Raw genomic sequence first — 26533 nt, forward strand, 5'->3', positions numbered from 1 at the left:
ATAGCTCCTTTTGGCTCCAAGGGTTCTGCTACCCAGCCAGGAGCCATTTGCCCTACCCCATCCTGCTGCCCACCAGTGGTTACCCTTTTGGTATTGATCATGCTTAGCAAGACTTTCCTGAGTAACTGTTGGTCTTTCCAATCCCTCTTTTGTAGGCAGATTGAAGATTTGAGTCAAAATTCAGCACACATCTCTAAGGAACTTATTTGGCCTACAGGAGGATAATCACTGATAATTTCATAATGGGTCATGAGGCTGAGGTCCATTTTGAAAACTTCCCTGATCATTTCAGATGCCCATGTGTATGTTTTCTCATTGCTCTGTCCTTCCTTGGTGACTCTATCTGTTTTTCTCTTGGTTGCAGATCTACGAAGGTGCCTACCATGTTCTCCACAAAGAACTTCCTGAAGTGACGAGCTCTGTCTTCCATGAAATAAAAATGTGGTTCTCTCAAAGGATAGCTGCAAGAGGAGCCACTTCCAGTTCCTAAGCAAATCAGCCTGGTTACCATGTCAGGGTCTGTGGGAAATAGGCAGAGAAAGGGGTGGAAGCTGATTTCTTGGCTTCATCTTACCAAAATCTCAAATTGGAGGGATTCCTAGCACAATTTGCTTTTAAAAAATATGTAGACATTCCTATCATGGGATGGCCCCTGTCAACTATTTGAACATTTCCCTTAAGGGGATGGGGTGGGGAGGGAGAAACCCTTAATGGAAAAAGGGTACCTACTGGGTAGGGAAAGAGCTACTGACAAATCTCAAGATAGGGTCTATATGATTATAGAAAGGAGTCCCTCTATACCAACTCACCCAGCCCCCATGTGGTTTCTCTTAGAAGCCTGGTATTACATGTGGGGCAGGGTGGGATGGGGGCAGGGTCTTTCTCTTTACCTATACTGCAATAATACTTGCAGTGTTTTTTATAACTGATAATTTGTTGAGTTTTTCCTCCTAATATGATCTATATCAAAAGGACTTCTGCCCTAATTCACCTTACTTCCTACCTCCCATTTAATGGTCAAATCAACAGAAAATGAGTCCTATAATCAGAGGACCCAGGTAGGAAATCTAGTCATGGGATCAGTGTAAATCATTCCATGATCTAAATCACAGCTAATTCAGCTGCCTGGTGTTGTAGAGCCTCCAGGGTGAGGCTGTCATCCCACAGAAAAACTGAACTTGGGGGCACATTAAGTTCCTTCTCAATATAATCAGATTTTCAGGGGAAAATCAGAATGGAATATTTAAAAGGAGCAAAAAAAAATTAACAGCACCTACACACCAACAGAATAGGAGACAATTCTCTATCTTCCCCAAATAAATCCTTCCCCTTTCAAAGAACAGGAGTCCTAGAGTTAACCGTCAGATCGACTATATACCTTCAAAGAACCTGCCTCAACTTATTTAATCACTGACAACTATGAAAAAAAAAAGCGGTATTTAATATAAAATGTTTAATATATTCTGCATATTATAAGACATATAGTATTTTGGTGATTGAAAGAAGACTAATTATCAGAGACCAAGGAGGGTTTGAAAGACCCTTTCTAAAAAAGACTATGATGGATATGGGTAGAACCATCAAGAACAGAGATAGTTGGTCAACATAGCTCTTCACATGTCTGTCTTCTTCAAAGGGTGCCATTGAGATTACTTTTATCTCTTTAACATGACCCTAGATATCTGTTTTTGTCCCCAGCCTGTCCGTCAGCCTTGGGGGAAAATAAGACTCTGCTGATGGGGGCCTAGAGGTGTTCCATTGCTCTTTGGAAGATATGCATCACTCTGAAGAAGAACAGAACCTGAGGCTCCTTTCTAGGGCCCCCCCCCATCCATATATCCCAAACTTTCTAGAAGAGAGCAACTATGTCCATGGTCTTCTGCCAGCTAAGATCCAACTGTCTCTTGGAGTAAGAACCAGCTTGATTTGTGAAATATAACCATTGGAAATGGAATAGTTTGGGTGGAGAGTTCTGCTGGGTAGTCTGCCATCAAGAATGCTATAAGAAGTCTCAACTGCCCAGAAGATACTCAGAAGATAAAATGAGACAAAACAGGAGCTTCCAAGGTGATGTTGATGTGCATGATGAGCAAACTCTGGAGATAGTCTTCCTTCCTTCATCAATTCTGCATGAGGGCTCTTCTTACCCCAGGGTTTCCCATCAAGTCCATGGAATGCACCAATTAGCTTTGCCAGATCTAGTCCAACTCAACCCCAATCGCTGAATGATATGGGAACAGAAGAAAAACTGACTTAGCAGTATTGCTTCTTGGGTAACTGCTCCCTAAATCCCATTTGGTGCCTTCAGAATGGAACGAGGCCCACCAAACATTTCCTGGAGAACTTATCAGTACTGAGGACACAGCTACCTCTGGTGGAAGGATCTGGTTGCTCCAAAATTGCCAGCACATTTTCCCCAGTCTTGCCTGGCTCATTGGGAGAAGAGATGGGGAAATCATTTGTCTCATTTCCCAAGTCTGCCCAGCACAGCCAGGAAAATGTAATAGCCCTAAAAATACAAATGTGGGAAAGCAAGAAGCCGGTTGGAGTTTCACATAAATAAGCAGATTTCAGGGGGTCTTGCTTCCTTAAGTCAATGAAGAAAATAGGCTCCTGACAGCAGAGTAAAAGGAGGTGAAAGGAGGCTGCCCCTGGCCCTGATTCCAATCTGGTGGCCCTCTTCTCAGGTGTTGTTTCCATCTGCCTCCCTTCTCCTCTCTTCTCTTCTCGTCCCCTCAGTGAATGCCAGCAATAAATGGGGTCGTGTGGCTAAGACACTGCAGTACTGTCTTTTCCAAAATGGACTTTTTAAAAAAAATCCCACATCTGTTGTGAAGTTCTGAAAGTGACAATTCAAGGAGCAAACCCCCACCCCGAGGGTTCCTCCCACCCATCAGCCTGCAGGACTCATTTCTATTTCCAAAATTGCACCTAGACTCCAACCTCACCCACTGAAATGCCAACACCAGATTTACATCAGAGAGGGGAAAATTACTACTTCCTACTACCCTGCTGAGAAATGAGATTTTGGTCAAATGCTTTCTTCCCTTTCCAGGACCTCAAACCAGATGTAGATCTGAAGGTGAGGTGGAGCCTCAAAAAAAGACCTTTTCTGCCGTGTCTCCCAGGAGTCAAAAATAAGGTGCTTTTTGTTCCTGTTCCAGCTTGGTTCATTTCTACTTTTGTAGGGCACCAGTTTATATGTACTCCTGGTACAGCCTTGCCCATGCCTACCAACTCCAAGAGCCTGCTTTGACCATGAGAACCTGGGTTCAGGGAAGAATCAATGAAATGAGCCACATCAGCGAGATGAAAACTTCTTCCCCCAAATCCCACAAAACAAGGCTACCTTGATCACCTAGCTCAAAGGCTACCACTATAGGCTGGCAGGAGGGTCTTACTCCTGAGCTTAGTTCCAGTGAGATCTAGAGAATGGCAAATGACCCCTGGTGAGACCATGAACACATAATAATTTCATACCCACCTTAGCCAGGGCATTACCAAAGTTTGCAAGATAGACAGGCACCTGTGGGTTCAATGACAATAGACACCATAGTCCATTTGGTTTCAGATGTCTAGATTATGATTCCCTCTCCTTTAGAGACAGTTGCTTGGGAGAGAAAATAATGCAGAGATTGAGTTATGAGCAAAAAATAAACTTAGCAGGACCAAAGAATCCTTCAAAAGAGCACCATACTTTCATCAAGAAAAAAAAAAAAAGCGAAAATCTTGAATAGGACCCCTAACCCTCTAAGCAGTCTTTAGGATGGAAAAGTTGGTCATGCTTTTCACCCTTTCTCATCCCCCAGGAGTTCCTCAAAAAAGCACCCACCCCCACAATCCAGCCCTCCTAATCCAGGGCCCATGGGTACTGGGAGGTCAGACCCAATGTTCCTCCTGTATATTTGAGGCACAGTCACCTAAGCTAGGTAATGAGGTTTCTGAAGCAAGGAATGAAGAAGGAACTGATGCAGATGCGAGAGTTGCTTCAACTGCTGGTGGAGGGACAGTCCAGGGACTGTTATAGAATAGAAACAAGTAGAGATTCCCAAACCTGTGAAGAGCAAATAACAAAAATCTGAGCAAAAATCCAGCACCCTGGAAAGTGAGGTGGAACTAGAAGTCAATGAAAAAGAGGAGGGGAGAGAGAGAGAGAGAGAGAGAGAGAGAGAGAGAGAGAGAGAGAGAGAGAGAGAGAGAGAGAGATCTTTGACTAGTATAACTGGGTCCTGAGGATACCACCAATTGGGGACTGACAAGCCAGAGTACAGACCTAACTGTGAAGAAAACGTATCCATCCATTAGAATGTAAGCTCCTTGAGAGCAGGGACTGTCTCTCATATTTGTACTCCCAACACCTAGCACAGTGACTGGCACTGAATTATTGTTTATTTGGTTGAGAATTGGTGCCCTACCATCCAATCCCCTTTAGTCTTAAGGGTTTTTAAACTATGAGCATGTGATACCCAGTGTCACTTGAGCAGGGTCGGAATTTAACAAACACTTGATCGGATTGCACTGGATAGGAATGGATTAGATTGAACTGGATATGCACGCAAAGCTTTTATATAGCAATGGAAACCAATCGTTGCTGGTGAAGGTGCCATGTCCCCTGGGAATCTCACCCTCTCACCAAGCCCCTTGTCCCCAGTGGTGATGGGGAGGTGGCAGGTGGCAAGCTCAGGTCTTGATTCCAAACCATGTGGACTTCCACCCATCAGTGGCACTGCCTTCCTTGGGCACTATTTAATGGACCTGGGTTTTCCTTTAAAAGAACACAACCCAATAGTAATTGAGCAATAGTATTCTGTGCCTGCTTTCTTTCTCTTTCCTGCCCCATCACTTTAGCATCCAAAGGCCTGACATAACAAAAGGCCAGAAGCATCTTCTGTTCAATCCTTCCCTATCCCCAGTCCCGCACTTTAACCTATTGCTAACATAAACCTACTGAGACCCCCAAGCAATTCCTAGCCCATTCCTCTTGCCATGTTTCATTGCAGTTCAATGACATATACTCATATAGACTTTTAGTGGGGCAAATATGTAAAAGTTTAGAACTATTACAGGAACACAGTGTATGATTACCACTAATCAATAATAAAAACATATGTTTTCTGAATGATGTTGGATCTCTGTGTTTGTTATGTCTATCTATGAGTGTCTTTCTTCAGTGAAACTTAGATGCTGGTGTGAGCAGCTCTTGAACATTTTTCCCCAAGAATGGAAAATTACAATCTTCTTTGCCAAAAGTTTCAGCTGTTGCTCCACCCCTATCACAGTTTCTTCACTGGCTAAATCCTCAAACCACTGTCTTGGGGTTCAGTAAGAGCTCTGTGGGGAGTAAGCATAGCTCAATTCAATACGAGAGGTAGGGGAACCCCTGGGCCATTGGTCTAATTTCATCTGACCCATCACATTTTATTATTTTTTCATTTTTCCAATTATATGCAAAGATAATTTTCAACAATCATTTTTTGTAAGATTTTAAGTTTCACATTTTTCTCCCTCCCTCCCCTCCCTTTCTCCCTAATAGGAAACAATCGAATACAGGTTGTACATGTATAACTCTGTTAAATGTATATATCCATATTAATCTTATAATGAAAGCAGAAGTAAATCAAAAAGGGAGGAAAAATGTGAAAGGGAAAAAAACATAATACACAAAACAAATTTTAAAAATTGAAAATAGAAAGTCTTGGTCTGCATTCAGATTCCATAGTTCCTTCTCTGGATATGGATGGTATTTTCCATCCCAAGTCCTTTAAAAATTATCTTTGTTTATCTTACTGCTAAGATGAGCAAGTCCATCATAGTTGATTATCACCCAATATTAGTGTGTACAATGTTTTTCTGGGTATGCTCTTTTCACTGAGCATCAGTTCACACAAATGTTTCCAGGCTTTTTTGAAATCCTGGCCTTCATGATTTCTTACATAACAATAGTACTCCCACTGATCTATGACATTTTAAAAGTTATTATTGGTAGCAAATTTGTATGTACTCGTATTTATTTGTGTCCCTGTCTGCCGATCAGCAAAACAATCATGAGCTCCAAAAAGAATGGGGTACAGTAAAATATGAAGAAAACTGACTTTGGAGTCAGGGAACCTAGGTTCAAATCAGAGTTCTGTTAATTATTGCTTCTGTGACTTTGGACAAGTCGTTTCCTCTCTGGGTCTCAGTTTCTTCATCTATGAGATGAAAGTGTTGGACAAGGGCCTTTGAGTTCCCTCCCAGTCCTGGAATTTATGACCCTAAGAAGTCCATGATGTTTGATGAATTTAACTTTCCCTCTTCCTTTCCCACCTCCCTCCTTCTCCCTCTCTTTCCCTTTTCAATCTTCTCTTTTTTTCCTTTTCCCCATAACTCACCATCACATGAAACTTTAAGAGGATCTTTTAATTTATTAATTTATTGCCTCAGCTGGCATTCATATTCTCTGTTTTTAATGGAAAAGGCAAGAGAACTAAATGTTTGGTTTCTCCAAAACCCAACAGATTTATGTTTCTTTCCCCCCTCCTGCCTCAGACCATTAGCTTACAATTATGTAAACATTTTACACTTCATGGTGAGGAGAATCCAAACCTTAGAAGCCAACAGCTCTAACTTGTACCTCTGGGGTCCATCCTTTCTGTCTCCAGAAGAAAAAGGGAGAGGAGGAGGAAGGGAATGAGAAAGACAGATGAGTCAGGAAACTGACTGAAAAAAGAATTTAATTCAGATGTTTTCTCCTCATGGAATGCTTCACATTTTGCAGCTGACTACAGGAGATCCTGTCCAGAGATCAAATAGAGACCAGTCTTCTGTATCTGACATTCCAGGTCCTGCATGGACTGGACCAACCTGGTGCTTTCCAACTCCAATGTGATTACTATAAATGACCACCAGATAAAAACTATTGCGTTGAATAGACCCATCTTCTCTCCAGACTTCACAGGTCTTCATAGGTTATCCGTCAGTCACAGGATCAGAGAATATTAGAACTGGAAAGGAAACTAAGGGTCACTTTGTCCAACTTCTTCATTTTACAGATGAGGTAACTGAGGCTCAGAGAGAGGAAGTGAGCTATTTTGTTTTTGAAGAAAAGAAGCCCAGAAAGGAGTAAGTGACTGAATAATCTTAAACTCCAAGCAAACAGCAAAAGAGAAAGTCACTTTTATGCTCTTTCATCATTTGAAAAGAAAACAACGATCCATATATCATTTTGTGTTGATAATGTGGCAAGAACAGTATGAAACTAAGTATAGATACAGAGGGATGACTAAGTGATGCCCTAGTACATGGAACACTGGACTTGGAATTACAAAAACTCATCTTCCTCAGTTCAAATCTGTCCTCCAACACTTCCTAGCTGTGTGACCCTGATCAAGTCATTTAACCCTGGTTGCCTCAGTTTCCTCATCTGTAAAGTGAGCTAGAGAAGGAAATGGCAAACCATTTCAGTATCTTTGCCAAAAAAACAACAACAAAAGGAATCACAAAGAGTCAGACACAATCAAATAAAAACAACAAAATAGATGTAGGAACATGGTTACATTGTAGCTGGACAAACCTTAGTGGATTTGCCTCATTTCACAAATGGGGACACCAAGTCATAGAGCATTAAAGTGACTTGCCCAAGGTCAAACAGCAAATTAATGGCAAAGCTAAGAGAGAAAGAACCCGAATTCCTGATGCTTTGGCTTCTAGGGCTGCCCCAGAAAAGCCTGGTAAAGTGTCTGATGCCTAAGCTATACTTTGCATGATTTTAGCAAGTCATACTCTCTAAGATGTCTTACTGCTCTAAAACCTCAGCTCCTAACATCCAGGGAAGATCTTACTTTTAAGAGAAGATAGTCTTGTATTCAGTCAAGGAATATTTATTATGCACCATTAATGAGTTATGGATATTCCAGGGGAAAAGAAAGTGCATACTCAGCTTCCCCACTGAGCCAGAGGCACACACACACACACACACACACCAGAAAAATCAGACTAAAATTCCCCACTATGATGCCCTTATTGCTGCCAGCATTTCACAGAAGGGAGGGTGGGGGAAGGAGGGGCCTTCAAAGTAATAAGGGTCCATATGGAAGAGCAGAAGATAAAAGTCATTGGGGGAAAAATTAAGGATAAATGTCACTTCTTCCTATGTTTAGGATGGTGACCCATCAAAAAGGAACCTTGCAGTTATATAACTTTCCCCTCTACATAATTTCACCCTCTCCCATTTCTGAGAAAGAACTAGACTGTGGTTTATTCTCCTCAAGTAACGTTTCAGTTTTCCCAGAAATTTTAAGAAAGCAACTATTCTGGTCTCAGTTCTTCCACCAATTACTTTTCTACTTCAGTCTCATTTTCCCTAACTGTACAATGAATTGGTTCATAAGATCACAGGATCATAGGGCTAGACCAGGAAGGAACTTTTTATTATATGAGAAAAGTAAGACTCAGGGACGTGACCTGTTAAGTAGCAGGGGCAGAACTAGAACCCAGATCTTTTACCTTAGGCTCAATAGAGATGATTTGTGAGGTCCCTTTTAGATAGGAAATTCTATGGTTCGGTACTCATATGGTTGTGCCCCTAGACAAGCTTGGAAGATGTCAGAATTCCAGACTTTGTCTTTTAAGCCTACTTGCTTCTCAAAGCAAGATGTCACAGCCCAGGGGGAAACAGAAAGAAAACCCTCTTAATCACTTTTCCCCAAGTTCTTCCCCATCAGCACCTGGAAAAATCCTGTTAATTAAAATACTTAGAGTGATAAAAGCTGTGTACAATGAATGTCTTATTTCTAGATGACTAATAATCAAAAATGCCGGCCATTCCTTGGCAGAGGAGATGAACTCATCAGGCGGACAAGACGCACATTGCTGGACATGAGCGATACGGAAATCCATTTTTCTTGACAATAACTAGGACTTTTTTTTCTTTTGCGGGGGGGGCAGAGGAAGTAGAGGGAGAAAATAAATGTTAATTTTTTTAAAAAATAAATTTTAGGGGGCGGCTAGGTGGTGCAGAGGATAGAGCACTAGCCCTGGAGTCAGGAGTACCTGAGTTCAAATGCGGCCTCAGACATTTAATAATTACCTAGCTGTGTGGCCTTGGGCAAGTCACTTAACCCCATTGCCTTGCAAAAACCTAAAAAAAAATTTAAAGAAAAAGAGATATATCTCTTGATGACCATCTTTTATTCCCCCAAAGAGTTTAAAAGATTATACCCCAAGGAGGTTTTGACAGGGTTTTTTTTTCCCACCATCTCCCACCCCCCAGTATTTGTTCCAAGAGACTTTCTCTTATTGAACTGTCTGCAATATCAGAGCATCCCAATTCTAGGAAGAGAAGACAAACATGAACAAGAACCATGAAATCATTGATTCAGAGTTGGAAGCAACCTTAGAAATAACTTAGTCCAATCTCTTTAATTTGTGAAGGAAGAAAACCAGACCCAGAGAGATGAAGTCCCTTAAGGGCTCCTTGCAGCTCTAACTTTATTGCCTTGCAAGGACTTGTCCAAGTTCACATAAGAGAAAAATAAGAGCTGGGATTTGAACCCACAATCTCTGACTCAAAATCTAGAACTCTTTCCATTTTGTCCATCAGGGGATATTACAAGAGAGTTTGTAAGTGACGGTGAGAGTCACCCAGGGGTGTTGGCCATGAATAGGATGGATAGATAGATAGATTAGAGAGAGAGGAATGGATAGATAGGTAGGTAGATAGATGATAGATGGATAGATATGTACGCAATAGTTAACTGATAAATGGATGGATAAATGGATGGATAGCTAGATTGATGGATTTATAGATAGATGATAGATGGAAGGATAGAGTATGTAGGTAGGTAATGAATAGAGCAATTATTAAGTGATTACTGTATGCAGATTCTGTGTGTATGTGTGCGTGTGTGGTCTCTATTTTCAGAAAGCTTACATTTAAATAAGGGAAATTGGAAAGTTGGGGATTACGAATGGGGAGTGTCCCCATTTAGGGAGTAAGGCTGTTGTTGAGGAGATAGAAAAGTCCAGAACCAAGATTTGGAGTAAAGGGTGACTAAGTTGCAGTGGATAAAGCACTGGGCCAGGAGTTAGGAAGACATGAATTCAAATCTAGCCTCAGATATGTACTAACTGTGTGACCCTGGGTAAATCACTGAACCCTGTTTGTCTTAGTTTCTCCATGAACTAAAAAAGGAAATGACAAGCCATGCTAGTATCTTTGCCACAAAAACCCCAAATGGAATCACAAAGAGTCAGATAAACCTGAACAATAATAGTTAGCGATAAGGTCAGTCTGGCCCTCAGGAAAAGGGGTTCTGAGTCATGGACCCATCCATCCAGAGAGATAGTCTCCAGGTGGAGGCAGGTAGCTGCCTCATGTGAAATGTTGCAAATGTTAGCAGTTGATGGTCAAAAATAAATAAAAATGCAGTAAAACATAGGCAATGCTAATATGTGATAGTCTAATTGTATAATAATTCTATAACTAAGGATATGAATCAATTGCATAGAATTATTAATGATATTGCTTTGGGCACCTAGAATGGAAATGGACTCAGGTATTGATAATTTGTTTAACTTTGTTAATAGGTTTCATCCTTTTCATTTTATGAATCTATCGGTGAGCATGCTTCCTTGTATTTTCACATTTTTATTGATTATTGTGTATTATTCCCATTTGTCTCAAATGTCTTTTTTCTCTGGGACAAAGTATAGATGTCCTAACATACCCTCTAAAGCTTCAGCATGCCTAAGAAGGGGGGAAATCTGTCAAGGCCAGCTCCTGAGAGTGAAGTACACATATTTTTGGTGGCCTTGGCCACCAGAGATATGCATGTCTTCTTGCTCATTAAATGGATTTGTTGGCTCACCAGTGAACCCTGACCTAAACATCTGCGGAACTAGAGGTTGTGTGGGAAACTTTCTGATAAGGAAGTTTACAGACTTCAAAGGATAAAAATTGTAGATTATATCCTGGGAACAATGCAGAAGGGTTGCATCTAACCTGTCATGTCTGGGATAAGTTTTGTTATAAAATCTGAGTATCAAAGAATAAAGGTAATAGAGTTTGTATCATGAAAAAAATATGTGATATTCTAAGTCACTATGGGGCTCATGGGGATCCTTATATATAGTCAAAGGGTCCCTATTTCTGTGTTTGACATCACTGCTGCAGGCAAAAGGGACCAAAATGTAGGTTATGTGATCAAAGCTCTACCTTGGGAAGGTTTCTTAGGCTGTGGGAGATAGGCAAATTTTTTTTTTTTTGAGAAGGTAGGGAGATTGAAAGTTGAAACATAGGAAAGATACTAAGAGCCAGAACATGTTAGGTGATGAATGAGCAGGACCTGGCAGAGAGGAAGAAGAGTGGAAATGAGAGGGCCCATTTGAGAGGCTTTAAAGTTGGACCCTAGAAGACTGGGTAAGTAAATGGAGGGGAGCAAGTCATTAAACACAGAGGATGAGACCTTGAGATTGTCAGAAGATGGTAGAGCAGAATCACTGACATCCAATCAGAATAGGAGGCTTACAAAAAAATAGACCTTCCTCTTTTCCTTCTGCCCTCCCTCCCTTCCTATCAGAGGCTCTGTATTTGGGATGTGCACCATTGCATAAACAAGCAGAGTTGGCCACTCTATTGATTAGTTTTGCTGAAAAGCTTCCCCCCTTCTTTTTTTTTTGTTTCTTCTAAGCAGTTTCTTGCTGAGTAAAGAGGAAAGATATATTCAGAAATAAAGGTGATAAATTTAATTCTTAAAAAAAACAAATTGGAGAGAACTAAAAGGTGTTGGACACATGAGATGCTGGTGAGACAACCACATGAGGTCCATCTGGCAGCTGGAAATCATAGTATTTGGGGCTGGAGAAACCATCACCAAACCCCTCATTTTATAGATGATCTGAAAACTGAACTTCCATAAGGCTAAATAAGTTGTCCAAGGTCATCTAACTAGCAAATTTCAGAACCGAGCTTTGAAGCCAGGTCTTGTGAATGTAGGGTTGGAACTGAAAATAGAGATTGGGGGAATCACCTATATAAAGACTGAAATAATGGACAAGAAAAATATTGCCAAAGGGTAAGAGGAAGGGGAGCCAGGGATGGACCTCAGGGGGAGAAGGTTTCCAACAGCTAATAGTATAGGGAATTAGCCAAAGGTCAGTAGCAGTGGTAAAGGCCCAGCTGAGGCTGGCTAGCTGGAACTGTTCATGGAGACAATACGGACAGTTGTGTTTCTTTTTCTAGGAATATAGCAGCCCAAGAAGAGAAAGCAGATGGCAGAATTATCATGGTAGCCACAGGGGGAGATTTGGTTCTAAGATCCTAGTGGGAGAGAGCATCACTAATATGAATGCCCATGAGCTCTTCCTGGCTGGGTAAGGAGGGATGCAGGTGAAATTAGAAATGTGATAGAATGGGGAAAGAGGGCAGGAAAGAGAAACTGGCAATCTGGAATAAGGGAGGCCAAGTTCAGGATTGGTGGTTTTAAGTCCTGTGCAAGGGATTGAATAATTAACTTGGCAGAACGCAAATTTCTTTGCTGCCCCTCCTCACAGGAGGAGGTCACCTGCCCACTGACCCCACACTGCTGGAGGGGATCTGCAGGCTCAAATTAGCCAGCAAGGTAAAGGAGGAATTAGCCTAAATATCAGCCAAGAGAAATTCAGATCCCAGGTGGGTACAGGAGACAAAGTCTTTAGACTTGAGAGGCCCATCCATTCAGATTCTGACACATGGCTAACCCAGGGAAGGGCTGTTGGCCCCTGAAGGGGGCCAGAAGGCAAACGCAGCCTGTCTGAATAATGAGCCAAGAGGATTGTGCCCTCCCTTTCCAAGTTCCTCTTGGAGGTCGAGCCAAAAGCCCTGCAGGAAAATACCAATAACTACATTTCTATTAGGCTTTTATGGTTCCCCTGGAGGAGCTCTCCTCACAAAGACTCAGTATTGCCCCTCTCCTTTCAAAGTCAAGTGATTTTGCCCAATGCCATCCAGTTAAGATTTTGGAGTCAGAACTTGAAGTCGGATATTCTGGCATCGAGACCCATAGATGATTAAAATGGATGCCCATGGACTCCTCTATACATCACGCTCCAAATTGCCAAAGAACAAGTTCATGGCTCTGGAAACCTGGCTCCAGCTTCCCATGAGAACACTGCTCAGTCCCCCCACCTCTGCCACACAAATAGGCATTGTCACATGGGCGGTCATCGGCTTGAGCTGAAGGAGACCCCAGCAAGGCCTAGGGGGGAACGGGCTTCTCTCCAGTCTGCACGGGTGAAATGAAGGCTTCCTATGCCATTGCCAAACAGACCCAAGCTCCAATTCCAGGCCAGCTCTTGGGGCTCCATTGCCACCCCCACCCCCTCATCATCAGGGGATCCATCCTTCTCTCCAAGTTGGGCTTGCTGCAGCTCCATCCTGAGCAAGCCAGGCCAAGCGTCTCCCCACCACCCCATTAGTTACCTCTGTTGCCTAGGACCCAGAGTCCCAGAGCTGATGCCTCCACAGGCTATCAGAGCTGAGAAACCAATGCCTTCAAAGGCTGGTGGATTTGCTGGAGGCAGAGAAAACAGATCTTGGCTGGGAAATGAGGAAGACAGAGCCCCAGGGAGCAGCTTCCAAAATAAAACAGATGAGAAAACGCAGCCAAGCCCCAGATATAATAAACCCCAGATAATTAACAAGCCGTCGCCGAGATAATCATAGGGAAATATATTTTTATTGCCGCACACATGCTCCTCTGTTTTATTTTTAAATAGTATATATTAGAATAGATTTTAGCTCTGAAAACCTGCAGTTTGGATTTTTTTTTTTCTGAGGGAAAGGTACTGGGCAGCTCTCAACCACTCCCCCCTCCTCTCTAAGCAAAGGTACCTGGGGAGGCTTCCAAACTAGCCTGTGGGGAGTGAGGGGGAGGAAGAACAACTCCTCACAAGCCCAGATCAGTTTTCTCTGGGTTTAGCACAATCCCCTGGCTTTATCTGGCCTTGGAGTCCTTGGGAGAACCCAGTTTTCCCAGCATCCCAGGATTTATTACCCTCCTACATCCTCACCAGGAGTCTGGGAGATACCTGTTTGTGCTTTGGGGGGGGGGGGGGGGAAGGAAAGCACCCATCACTGAGCCCCTAGGACCAGAAATTCTCAGCTTCAGCTTGGCCCTTGATAGCGCAATGGGGCAGTTCGGGGAAGCCTCAGGTAACAGAGCCACCTGCTTCTCTCCTTCCCTCCATGAGCCTGGCTCTTGACCCATGTGTGGTCAAGGAATCATGTGGTAAGGGAAGGAACCTTCCCTGAGGCAATGCATCCTCTGGGATGAGGACTCTGGTCCTAAGCAGAAGGAAAATGATGCCAGCAAGCAGATCTTTCCCAAAAGACCCCCCTCCCAAGAGGCAGGAGGACAATAGTGCCCCCAGAGCCTTCTTTTCCCCCACAGGAAAGGGGCCAGAGGGGAAAAGTTCAGTAACCTGAATGGAGTAAGGCAGGCTGGGGAAGAATGAGCTAGCTGCATAGCTCAAGTCCCATAGGAGTAGAAAGCACATCTGCCCCCATGACCAGGGAATGGAGGGGAGGGCTTTTGCCCTCACATAGGTGATCAGAAAGAGAAGTTGATCTTGTCAATGCTTCTCTCCTTTGCCAAGCAGAAAAAATACATTCTTAGCTTTCAGAAACAAAGATTCAAGACCTATAGAGACTAGGGTCTTCATTCTTAAAGATATAATCAGTGCTTGGAGAAAAAAAACCCTTCTACCCAACACTCCCACATTCAGGGGAGGGGGAGATTCTGATCTCAAAGCCATTTAGAGAAAGCTGTCCAGAATGCATGGCATCAAATTTGGCCGGGTTCAGATGTTCAGGCTGATGCCTCTCTGCAGCAAGGGGAAAGCCATTCCAAGCCCTCGACAGAAAGGGGTGGGGGTGTTCAGATCCCCCAGTTAGCAATCTCGAGAAGTCAACAGTCCAGGCCAATGTTGGCCAAGAGCTCCTCCAGGACGTGAAGCCTCTGGCTGGCTTCCTCGATGGCGCTGTAGGTCTGCACATTGCTAGTGATATGGAAACGGATGTCATCCACCAGTGGGATGGAGTCGGTCTCCTGCCGCTCAGCCACAGCTGCGGCCTCCTCCTTAACAGCTGCCACAAACTCTTCTCGTTCTACCAGCTAGAGAGGGAAAGAAAGCATAAACACCTTGGTGGGAGAGTGGGGGGACACCACCACTCCAGTCTGAGGAACCTCCCTCTCTACCAATGTGGACAAAGCTAGTCTACACTGTGCCCCTAATTCCTCCCCCTTGGCCTTCCTTCTTCCATTCCCCCAACCTCAATGACTCCAGCCCTTGATGCCCACCTTCTCGATGACCTTGGCCATGTACTCTGTGCACTGGTCCTCCAGCCGAGTCAGCTGGAACAGCTTAGCAACCTTCCAGGCCCCAACCACATTGTCTTCATCCAACACCTGTGCCAGGCTCCGGCCACACAGTCGCTTCAGACCAGGCAACAGGTACATATCAGCCACACACAGCACATCATAGGCAATGTCAGGAGACAGCTGTAGGGTAAATGGAGTGTAGTCTCTTGATGGGAACCCTAGGCTAGGACCTCAACCCCCCACAGTGAAACTACAGAGAGTGTCTCCAAACTGGCCCCTTTCCAAACAAGGAAGAGGGTAAGATTTCAAAGCACATCTCCATCAGGGCTATCCCCAAGGCCTTTAATAATGGCAGAATGAAGTGTGGCATTCAAAGTCCTTCAATCTGGCCCTTAGCTACTTGGGGAGATTTATCTCAACCAATCAATAATCATTTAGAAAGCATCTTTATGACAGGTATATAACCTGCTAAGTCCACCCTCTCACATGCTTTAGATTTTAGGTTTTTGCAAGGCAAATGGGGTTAAGTGGCTTGCCCAAGGCCACACAGCTAGGTAATTATTAAGTGTCTGAGGTCAGATTTGAACCCAGGTACTCCTGACTCCAAGGCAGGTGTTTTATCCAGTACACCACCTAGCCGCCCCCACATGCTTTAGATTTAACCCAATCCAATTCAACACTGGATACTGGAGATATAAAACCAAAAAGGAAAACAGTCCATTCTTGCCCACCCAGAGCTCACATTCTCCTAGGGGGCCTGAGTAGATAAGTCAATACATAGTCAAACCAAATGGAAAGTAATTTCAGAGAGCATGATCAACTGGAGCTTCCAAGAAGCAGTGCATTCCAGATTTGGGGGATCCCTCATTCATAGCATCCTGTTCCTCTGTGACTGTTGACATGATTCCCCTTGACCCAAATGCCTTTTCTCCCCACCTCTGTATCTTCCTTTATCCAAATGACCCCATTTAGAATGTATTATTAAAGGTATGGCCAAGCCAACTCCATCTCCTTTTCTTAGAGGTTTCTTGACAAGTAGAGAACTATATACACTTTGTCTAAAAGCTAGCACTACACTGGACTGTCACTCAATATTCCTACAGGCTAGATAACAGTGCAATCAGGGCAAACTTGGACCTGGCTGGACAATCAGGCCCAAAGAGTTGGTCAACAATGGTTCTCCTTCAACTTAGAATGAAATTTTCAGCTTGGCCTGGCCTTGGGTTTTTTGACAAATTAGCTAAAGGCATAGATGGCATATCCATCAAATTTTTACATGACACAAAGCTGGGAAGAGATAGCAAACTCATTGGACAACAGAATCAGGATCCAAAAAATTCATGGCAGGCTAGAACACTGGGGGGCAGCAAAGTACAGTGGGAAGAACAGCGAGAGCCCCAGCACTGGAGCTTACCCTGAGCTGGCCACTGCTTCCTAGCTGTAAGAGCATGGCTAAGGGCCTAACCTCTCTGAGACTCAGCAGGCTGGCCCTCTAAGGTTCTTGCCAGCTCTAGATCTATAATCCTATAACTAAGGAGCATCTAAGAAGATAAAATTTAAATGAAAAGTTTTTAAAAGATGAAATTTACATTTACAAATTTAAATTTACAAAAAATGCAAATTTTTTATATGATTTTTCTTTCCTTTTTTCTTCTCTGGGGGGTTGGGGTAGGTGAGAGAGAAATAAATGCTTGCTAATTGAAAATACCTAGAAGAAGGTAAGCATCTTGGTAGGTTTGGTCTCCTTTTGTCTAGGGAACCTCTGCCTAGCTGAGTGTTGAGCACAAATGAGGTTCTTAATAAATGTTTGTTGAATCAAGTCTGGAGATGAGAGCAGCCCATGATGAGGGCAATGGCTCATGTGAAAGAAAGCTGGGGCTTTCCTGGAATTTGAGGTGATGGGGAGCCAGAGGAGCAGCTCCTTGACTGTGGTCATTCTGGTCAGCCTTGGGAGGCCAGGACTACTTGGTCCTGAAGCCCACATATTAGGAAAGATGCCAAGAGGGCAAAAGGACAGGGACAGGTTCTGACATCAAACCATCTGAAGGAAGACTGGTTGAAAGAACCAGGGGTATTCAGCCTGATGGCACAGTTGTCCCAACGTCCTTGGGCTACCTTTGGAGATAATGAGCTCCCATTCCCAAAGGGCTTCAAGAAAAGCCTGGATGGTCAATTGTTAATGCAGTAAGGGATTGGTCAAGGATGGTTTGGCTCAGATGGCCTCTGAGAGTCTGTAATGGTCCAGTCCCCTTCAAAGTGTAGTGTGAATGCCCCACTCTCTCTCTACAGTCATAGAGTATCATTCTCCTCTGTTACACACCTGTGCATCTTCCCTGCTGCCCCCCCAACCAATGATGACCTGCTGCTTCCACAAGGCTAGGCCTATTCCTCACTGTTTCCTTTCTTAGCACTCTGCTAGTCTGGCACACGAACTGTATAAACTCTCAATAAGAGGGATATGACTACAGAGCATGGGGAGCCCCGAGTGGGGAGCCTGACCTCAGTGTCATCACTGTACACATAATACAGTACGCGGGTAAAGATGTCGGGGGAGATGCCGTGCAGGGTGACCGCCGGGAGGCCCGGAGAGGCCGCCAGCTCCTCGCTCTCACTGAAATGGTCGTCCAGCAGGGCCCGAAAGTAGTCACTACGGCCACAGAAGAAGGCCTGGGGAAGACAGGGGGCAGGGGTCACCCTGGAGAGGATGCTCCACCAGCTGATCACAGGACTGAGACCAGAAGGTGCCGGTCCAACACCCTTGGGTTGAGTGGCCCACCCATGGTTATTTAAATGCCAGAAGTAAATTTGAAGCCAGGTCTCCAGGCTACAAGGCCAGCACTTTCTTGGCACTGGCTGCCCTTGTCCCCCAAGGGACCAGGTCTTCTCTCCAAGACTCCACTGGAGCGCCTTTGCCTCCCCCCCACCTAATATCAGGGAGTCTACATGAGGAACCTGGGAAAGAGCAAGTACTGTGAGTCGTAACAAGGTGAGGTTGAGGAAGATTGGGGTTTGGTGAAGGAGGAGGGAGGACAGGGATAGGTTGTGGAAAGGAGAATAAGGTGAAATAGGCCAGGAGCGGGTACCTTGTGACATAGGAAGTTGTAGTCAGCCACACGGAAGCAGACATCGGGACAGCTGCTAAAATTGTCCGTACTGTCAAAAGGCAACTCTCCGAAGCCCACCTGAAGAAGGAAGCAAAAAGGAGACTAGGATGGCAGCCAGAGGGACAGATAGATTCAAAGCAGCTGCCTGCCGATGTCCCGACCCCAGCCTTAGAATAAAAAGGTCAAGATTTTATTTCAGAAGCGGCAACCCCCTAGACATTCTCTTCACCCCTCCACCGGGACCCCCTTAGACATGAAGATGGGGCTGGAAAGGATGGGCCTACCCGGAGCTCTGGAGGCAAGGCACAGTCTGCCAGCAATGCCAGGTCTTCCCGGAGCCGGCAGTCGGCGGGGGGCGGCTCAATGGTCAGCACCTTCACACAGGTCCCCGGCTTGGAGGCCACTGACAAGAGAAGAGCAGTTTTTTCCTCTTTCTACTCCCATCCAGGCTGCCCAGACTGGCCCGACCTGGTGAAGCCCTGGTGGTGCCAGCTGTCCACAGAGGCCAAAGGAAATGGGGCTCACCAAACTCATAGGCTTTCTTGCACTTGGTCTCCAGGCTGGTGATGAGCTCCTGCAGCTGGCACTGTTTGGCCAGCCTCTTGCAGTCACTCACATGCTCCACATCAATGTCCAGGCGGCCTGCAGAGAGAAGAGCAGCAGGCCTTCAGGGAAAGGCTTGGCCTTCCCAGCCAGGCAGCTGCAGCCTGTTCTGAATGTGGGGAAAGGCAAAGAACGGGCTCTAAACAAGAACTCTTCCTCTAACTCACCATACAAATGTAGACCGTACAACGTGTCCCCATTTCCCCATCATCAAATTTCAGAAACTAGCTCCTGAGTTGCCCAGAAGTAAGGAAAAGCAAGGTCAGAACTTGTCTCTGATCTACCAAATAGGAAACCAAGTCATCAGGACACAGAGAGAGCTGTGGCACCAACACACCCAGGGCCACTGGCGCAATCCCCATTCACTCTGGGCTGCCATTGGAGACAATGAGCTCCCTGTCTCCAGAGGGCTTCAAGAAAAGCCTGGATGGTCACTTGCTGATGTGGTAGGGAGCTCAACCCCAAAACCTCATTCAAGGGTAAGAAGGAGAGGCAGCCTTCTCAGATGACCAAAGAGGGCCATCTGAGTAGCCTCCTGCCCATAAAGGACTCATGTCCAAACCCCACAACTCTCAAGTGAAGGCCAAAGTTACTGAGTCCTATAGGAGGAGTTCTGACTGAAGCCCACCTCCTAATGGGCCAGAGGAACAGAGATGAACCAAATGCTAGGAGATAAGTGAGTTAGGACCACCCACCACCAACTCCCCCTCCCCTCAGCTCTGCCCATCACCAGTCCCTGGGAGAGAAGTCACCTGTGTAGAGATACTGCAGGAGTGAGCCAAAGGCCATGGGATTGATCTGTGGAGAGAAAGGAAAGTCTGAGGATCCTAGGATCCTGGGCAAAGTTCCCCTCCCCCTCCCTGGGGAAGGACACCCAGGATCTCCTCATGAATCCATTCCAGGGCTCCCTCCCCAAGACCAGACTAACAGCACTTCTCTAAATCTCTGATCCCGAGTTAACCATCGATGCCCTGGGTGGGGTGGGGTGGGGGGGAGACCATGCCTGACTCCGGAAAACCCAGGCTGGGGATCCCAGAGGAAGGAAACGCCCACCCGATATAGGCAATGTGACTTCCTATTCTTGAGTGGTTGAGGCTAGGGACAGACTAAGGACCACAACTTTGGTGGCCCAGAGGGTGAGTCTTCAGGGGCCACAGCAAAGGCCATACCAGGGGGTGCTTGAGGGCGATCACACTTTTCCCCTTCCACTTGGTATCAAACATGTTGGCGAAGTAGCTGCTTCGAGCCCCCAGGATGCATCGGTGTGCACAAAATGATTTCCCATGGACGATGAAGACTATGTCGCTCTGGTAGCCTTGCTCCAGGAGCCTGGGGGGAGGGGGCTGGGTGGGCAGGAGCACGGAGGGGAAGGGGCCATGGGCCATGAGGGGGAAGTGGCCATTGTCTCCTCCCTCCCCCCCTCCCTGTCCTCTCCCCAGGGCCCAGGCCCACACATCCCTCTTTGCAGAGTCAGGACCCAAGGTTTGTAAACAGGAAACTACGACTCGGCTTATCTCCCCCCAGCACTCCTGGGTCCATGAGGTGGCTCTTTTTTCAGTCTGTACAGCTCAGTCTCTGACATGGGGGAAAATAATACTCAAATTCCAATTTTTGCTTTGAGATCACACCTAGAAAAAAAACCTCAAGCTGGCATGGGAACGATTGCCACTGCAATGGCCTCCCCATGACTGTGGGAAAGCCTGTGTGAGCGGCCTATCTAAAAGAAGGTCCAGCAACACGGTCTTGTGCAGAGTGACCCAGAATGTTCCACTCTCTGCCCTGGGGAAGGAAGAGGGGAGCCCGCCAGCCTGGGACCCTCCCCCGGCCCCTCACCGCTGCAGGAAGTCATCATAATAATCCCTCTGCATTCGGGTGGAGGTGATCTGCTTGTAATCCCTCAGCTCCCGTCGGATGGTGTCACTCAGGGCCCCATATAGGCAACGTTCTCCATCAAAAGTGTTGGCCTCACACCTGGCGCCTGAAGAATGTGAGAAATGAGCATGCCTGAGGCTGACCCCCCTGGGCCCACTCTAGGGACCCCTGACCCCACCCCACCGCCAGGGGCTCCCTGGGACCCCATCTTCTGTAAACGCATCAATGGGGACCCAGGCAGGGTCAACACAGAAGCACATGTGCTCCAACAGGCACCAGAGGGAGGCTACAGGGTGAGAAGGAGGTGCTGTCAAAACCAAGAACTAGGATTCAGACAGGGACAGCATCCTGGGCCAAGGCCTCGAGTTGCTAGGAGAAGAACCATCAAGGGGTGCCCTTGGCTCCCAGTCTTCTGTGGCTCCGGTCTACCCCCAAGGGTCTTTCTCTCCCAAAGGGCATCTCTCCCCCTGGGTATCTGTCTCTTTCTCTCTCCCCCTCCCCACTCTCCCTCTTCTTCCCCCTCTCCTCCCTCCCTCCCTCCCCCTCTGCCTCTCTCCATCTCTCTCCCCCCTCCCTCTTTCCCTCCACCTCTCCCCTTCTCCCTCCCCCCTCTCTCCCTGTCTCTCTCTTTCTCTTTCTCTCTCTCCCTCTGTCTCTCATCTCTGTCTCTGTCTCTCTCTCTCTCTCCCCTCTTCTCATGCTTACCATTGGCCAGCAGGTATCGAACAAGCTCTTCATGTCCACACAAGCAAGCATAATATCTATGAAAGAAAACAATAGCCATTGTGGAGAACAAATTATGCCCATGCAGAAAGGTACGAGTGAGGTAGTGGGAAGAGAAGAGGCCTCGAGGGGTCCAGGGCTTCATAGCCCAGCTCCACCACTCCCTAGCCGGGTGCCAGTCTCCCCATCTCTAAACTGGGGCTGGGGGAATGGAGGCAATGCTTCTCCTCAAGTCCTGGCTCTTCACAGGGCCTCCCATCCTTCCCCACCCAAGCAGCCTTCTCCCCACTCAGTGAACTTCATTGGCTTCCCATTGCCTCAAGCACAAGTAGAAACAAACCTGGCCCCAACCTATCTTTCCAGTTAGGGGTCATCACTCCCTCTCCTGCAAACTTTACATTGCAGTCAGATCACCTTCTCTCTGTTTCTTATACATGAAATTCCATTTCCCACCTCCAGGCCTTTGAACCCCTCATGCCCTCAGTGCACCCCTAATTCTCCTCCATTCATACTGTCTTCCCCTTTCCTTTAAGACCTAGTTCAAGCAGCTCCCACCCTCCCACCACCCATTAGTACCCTGCCCTTCCCACAGTTCCCTGTACTACACTACTCTGAATATATTTATAGATATTCATCTCATATTTGTGCTGTATATATTCAAATACACCCCATGAGAACGTAAGCTCTTTGGAGAGCGGATTCCCTCATTCTTAGGGAGCTATCAATAAATTCTTAATGACTGATGGAGAGGAGATTGGGGGAATTCCCTCCACAAGGGAGATGCCGATACTCACAGAGGGGTACTGTCCCATTTGTCCCGGACATTGATCTCCACATCTCTCTGCTCCAGGAGGTACCTAATTGGGAAAAAAAGCAGAAGTTGGAGTAATGCCTCCTCAGAGGGAGTCATCCATCCCTGAAGGAGATAGGGAGCTGATCCTTGAGACTGGGTGACATGATGGAGAACGAGTGGAGATGAGGCCCCTTCTTCCAGGACAGATAACAGAAGAGATGGAGGTGGATGAGAGAGATTCTGAAGACAAAATCTACAAGACTCTGGGACTAATTAGCTATGTCCTCCAAGAAAGAAGGGGGTGAGCCAAAGGACAGAAATAGGGAAGTTAAGAGAAAGAGCTGATTTCAAAGGATAAGATAAGCCTGGTTTGTGAAAGGCTGAACTTACAATTCTGGCAGAATGCTGAGTAGGAAATTCCCAGAAGCTAATTGGAAAAAGTGCAGGAGAAAAGAAGACAAGACTAGAATACGAGTTGCAGAGGCAGCATCTCCGGATGGTTAGAGAGCCAATGGGGGGGGGGGGGGGCTCAAGAAAGTGGGTTGCAAGTCCTACCCAGGACCTGAGATGGCAGGAAAGGGGAAGGGCCTCTCACTGGAAGCCTCCTCCCAAGGAAACTGAGATCACAGATTGGCCAAAAGGAACAGCAGCCGCAATTTCAGAGAGCCTTTCAAGGCATAGGCGACCAACACAGGACCCATTCCTGCCCTAATCAGACTCAAATATCCCTGGAAATATTGAAAAAAGCATTAAAATGACAATAGAACATCAATAATATCCATCTATGGTTTGTTCATTTACTGAGGTCTGAAAGGATCCTTATGGGTTGCTACAGGGGCCTCAGCTCTGTGCAGTGGTGCGGGGTATCACAGCTGCTGTACTCATGGTTTTACAGGTGGAGGAACTGGTTCAGAAAGGCTCAATATCTCTGAGAATCAGGCCTGATGTGAACTGGAGCCTCCTCTGGTTTGGAGTCCGAAGTCTTTTCCCCACAGACTGTCTCACTGTCTTTCTATTGTCATAATTACTCTGTGGCCAGCTACACAGGTGAGGGTTGGAGACCGAGGCAGAGTCAGAGGATCAGGAGGCAGAGGTGGACAAGAGAAGTCACCAGCTAAGGGAGGGCAGGAGGAAGGGAAAGCAGGAGAGGAGAATGAGCCAACAAACCGGAGAAGCTGGGAAGGCAGAGGAGCAGCAGCTCGGGAGGAATGGGATGCTAAGGCCGGGAAAAGGCCAAAGAGGAGGAGACCATGGAGCCGTGCTTTGGATAGAGTCCCAGCCTTGGAGACAGGAAGACCTGAGTTCAAATCCACTCAGTCAGACACTTAATATTTTACTTAGGTGTGTGACCTCTTAACCCCACTGCCTTGTAAAAACAGAAAAAAGGCCAATGAGTCCGATGACTGTTTGTAAGTCCAGTGATGGGCCCTGCTTGTGATGGGGAAAGAAGGGGACAAACTCCAAAGAGGTGGTGACTGGAAAGAGGCATGGGGTGGGGGTGGGGTGGGGTGAGAATAGATGTTTTTCTTTTCATTTTGGAGACTTGTGACAGTTTGGAGGAAAAAATCAGTGGACAGGGAATCACTGGATTTGCCCTCACATGTGTGTGAGAGAGAGACAGAGAGAGAGACAGAGATAGAGACAGACAGAGAAACATAGACTGAGACAGAGAGAGACAGAGACAGAGAGAGAGAGACAGAGATAGACAGAGACAGAGAGACAGACTGAGACAGAGAGAGAGAGACAGAGACAGAGAGAGACAGACAGAGAGAGACAGAGACAGATAGAGACAGAGAGACAGAGACAGACAGAGAGACAGAGGCAGAGACAGAGACAGAGAGACAGAGAAAGAAAGACAGAGAGACAGACAGAGAGAGAGAGACAGGGCTGGGGGAGGGGGGCAGTTGGCCGGGCAGGGAGGGCTCTGGGGCAGCCCGAGCCGGGCCCCGGACGCATCGGCACAGCCTGGCCCTGGCCGGCGCCCCCGGCCCTCGGACAATCCGGCTCTGAGGGCCCCGCAGTGGTCTCCCCCCCGGCCCCGGGAGGCTCCGGCGGGGGTCGCGGGGCCGCGGGGCCTCCCTGTGCGGCGCCCGGCGCAGCCCGGCCCCCCCCGCTCCCCGCTCCCCCCGGCCCGCCGCTCGGGGACCCCGACTCCTTCCCGGGAGGCAGGGCCTGGCTGAGGGAGCCGGGAGCCGGGCTCCGGCCCCGGCCCCGGCTCGGCCCCCGGCCCGGGCCCTCGGCCCCGGCTCGGCCCCCGGCTCGGCCCCCGGCCCCGGCTCGGCCCCGGCCCCGGCTCGGCCCCGGCCCGGCCCCCGGCCCCGGCTCGGCCCCGGCTCGGCCCCCGGCCCCGGCTCGGCCCCCGGCCCCGGCTCGGCCCCGGCTCGGCCCCCGGCCCCGGCTCGGCCCCCGGCCCCGGCTCGGCCCCGGCCCCCGGCCCCCGGCCCCGGCTCGGCCCCGGCCCCCGGCCCCCGACCCCGGCTCGGCTCCCGGCCCCCGCCCCGACTCTGGCCCGGCCCCCGGCCCCGGCCCCGGCCCCGGCCCGGCCCCCGGCCCCGGCTCGGCCCCGGCCCCGGCCCCGGCTCGGCCCCCGCCCCGGCCCGCCCCGGCCCCGGCCCTCACCGGACGCGGCACACGTCCCCCTTCTTGCAGCTGGTGAAGAGGTCGCTGGTGTCCATGGCCCCGCGCGCTCATGTCCCGGCGGGGGGCGGCCCTGCCGGGTCGGGTTCGCGGCCCGGCTCGGCCCGGGCCCGGATGTCCACACGGCAGGCCCAGGCCCGGCTCCGCCCCCGGGGCGGGGCGCCGCGGCCGCTGCGGGGCCGGGCCCGAGGCCTCCCGCCGCGTCCGGACGGCCGGGGCCCGGCCCACCCCCGCCCCACGCAGGACCCCGGAGGCCGCGGGCCCGTCCCCGCCCCCGGGCCTCAGTTCCCCCGGGAGAAGGCCAGGACCGACCCGCCCCCAGGCCCCGCGTGTCTCCGTCCCCCGTGGCCTCGCAGGGGGCCTCGACCGGGGGCACCCACGGAAGGGCCACGCGCGCCCCTCCCACAGGCCGCGGCCCCCGCCCGGAGTGGGGGCAGAGGCCCGGCGGGCCCCGGGCTCCACGGGTGGCGTCCGTGTTGGGCGCTTCCCCCGCGCTCCTGACGGCTTCCTCGGGGCCTGAGGCTCGGCCGACCCCCAGCGATCCCTGCCGCGAGGCCTGCGAGGCCCGGGGGGGGGGGGGGCGCTCTCCGAATGTCGCCCCCCGGCAGGGAAGGCCAGTTAAGCCCTTCGTAGAAGGTGGGCCCAGGAGCCTCGGGGACCCCCTGTCCCAGACATGAGGAAGCCCGGAGCAAGAGAGTGAAGCGGGGGGCTGCACCCACAGCCGCCTGCTGGTCCCCGTCCTCTCTGCCGTGATGCGGGGCCTCACCCTGCACTTAGGGACCTCGTGGGTCAGCTTGGAGGAAGGTAGCAGAAGGGAGACCGGAACGGACTACCTGGAAGGGGGTCCCGAAAAGACCTGAGACCCACCCGAGCCACCCTGTGGGCCCATCTGCACTGGGGAAGCTCCGATGGTCTTAAGAGAAACTTCCGAGTCAATGCAGGGCGCCACAGAATTCTGCGAGCTTGGATTTCTCCATGATTTGGTGGGTCTCAGATGGAAATGCCCAGGCCGGATGGAAATGCCGAGGCCTTAGAGGGCTCTCTAGCAGAGACAGGCTGAAAGAGGAGAGGCACGAAGAATCACAAGTGAAGTCGGAAGAGGCTTAGCAGGCGGCTGGTCCAACCTGGCCCCAAAAGGAATGACCGGTGTGGAAGGCCAACTGATTATCCGACTTCTAAGCCAACCTCATCCCTTTGGAATAGGTCTTATTGCTAGGAAGTTCTTCCTGATGTCAAAACTTGCCTCTTTGCCATTTCTGCTCCATTATTTTTAGTTCTGTCTTCTGGGGCCAATTCTCCTAGGACAGTCCTCTGAATACCGCAAAGATAGATCTATGTTCGGCATGTCTTTGGCTTGGGCTTATTTTTCCAACCACTTGCAACAGTAGTTTTCAGCAATCATTATATTAGATTACTTTCTGTTTGTTAGGGGGAGGGAGGAGGGAAGGGAGATATAAAACTCA

General features: G+C 48.3%; 2 protein-coding genes across 5 annotated transcripts in view; one reads left to right on the forward strand and one right to left on the reverse strand.

The window, feature by feature from the left end:
* The window catches only part of MGLL (monoglyceride lipase), a 167730-nt gene extending 163523 nt beyond the window's left edge, over positions 1-4207 (forward strand). For all 4 annotated transcript variants that reach the window (XM_074198425.1, XM_074198426.1, XM_074198424.1 and 1 more), the window contains one exon: positions 365-4207. In XM_074198425.1, coding sequence (XP_074054526.1) covers positions 365-490 — 126 coding nt within the window. In that variant the 3' untranslated portion in view covers positions 491-4207. The remainder of the gene's footprint in view (positions 1-364) is intronic.
* Positions 4208-13680: 9473 nt separating this feature from the next.
* Positions 13681-25210, reverse strand: ABTB1 (ankyrin repeat and BTB domain containing 1). Its single transcript, XM_074198428.1, has 12 exons — positions 25053-25210; positions 22435-22497; positions 21623-21678; positions 20879-21023; positions 20215-20374; positions 19798-19843; positions 18968-19084; positions 18727-18845; positions 18422-18520; positions 17838-18005; positions 15318-15518; positions 13681-15131 (listed from the first exon to the last, which is right to left on the reverse strand). Exons 1-12 carry the CDS (start codon positions 25106-25108, stop codon positions 14925-14927), a joined length of 1437 nt encoding a protein of 478 aa, XP_074054529.1. The 5' UTR covers positions 25109-25210; the 3' UTR covers positions 13681-14924.
* Positions 25211-26533: the final 1323 nt, after the last annotated feature.

Source organism: Macrotis lagotis, chromosome 8 (assembly GCF_037893015.1).
Source record: "Macrotis lagotis isolate mMagLag1 chromosome 8, bilby.v1.9.chrom.fasta, whole genome shotgun sequence".
NCBI lineage: Eukaryota > Metazoa > Chordata > Mammalia > Peramelemorphia > Peramelidae > Macrotis > Macrotis lagotis.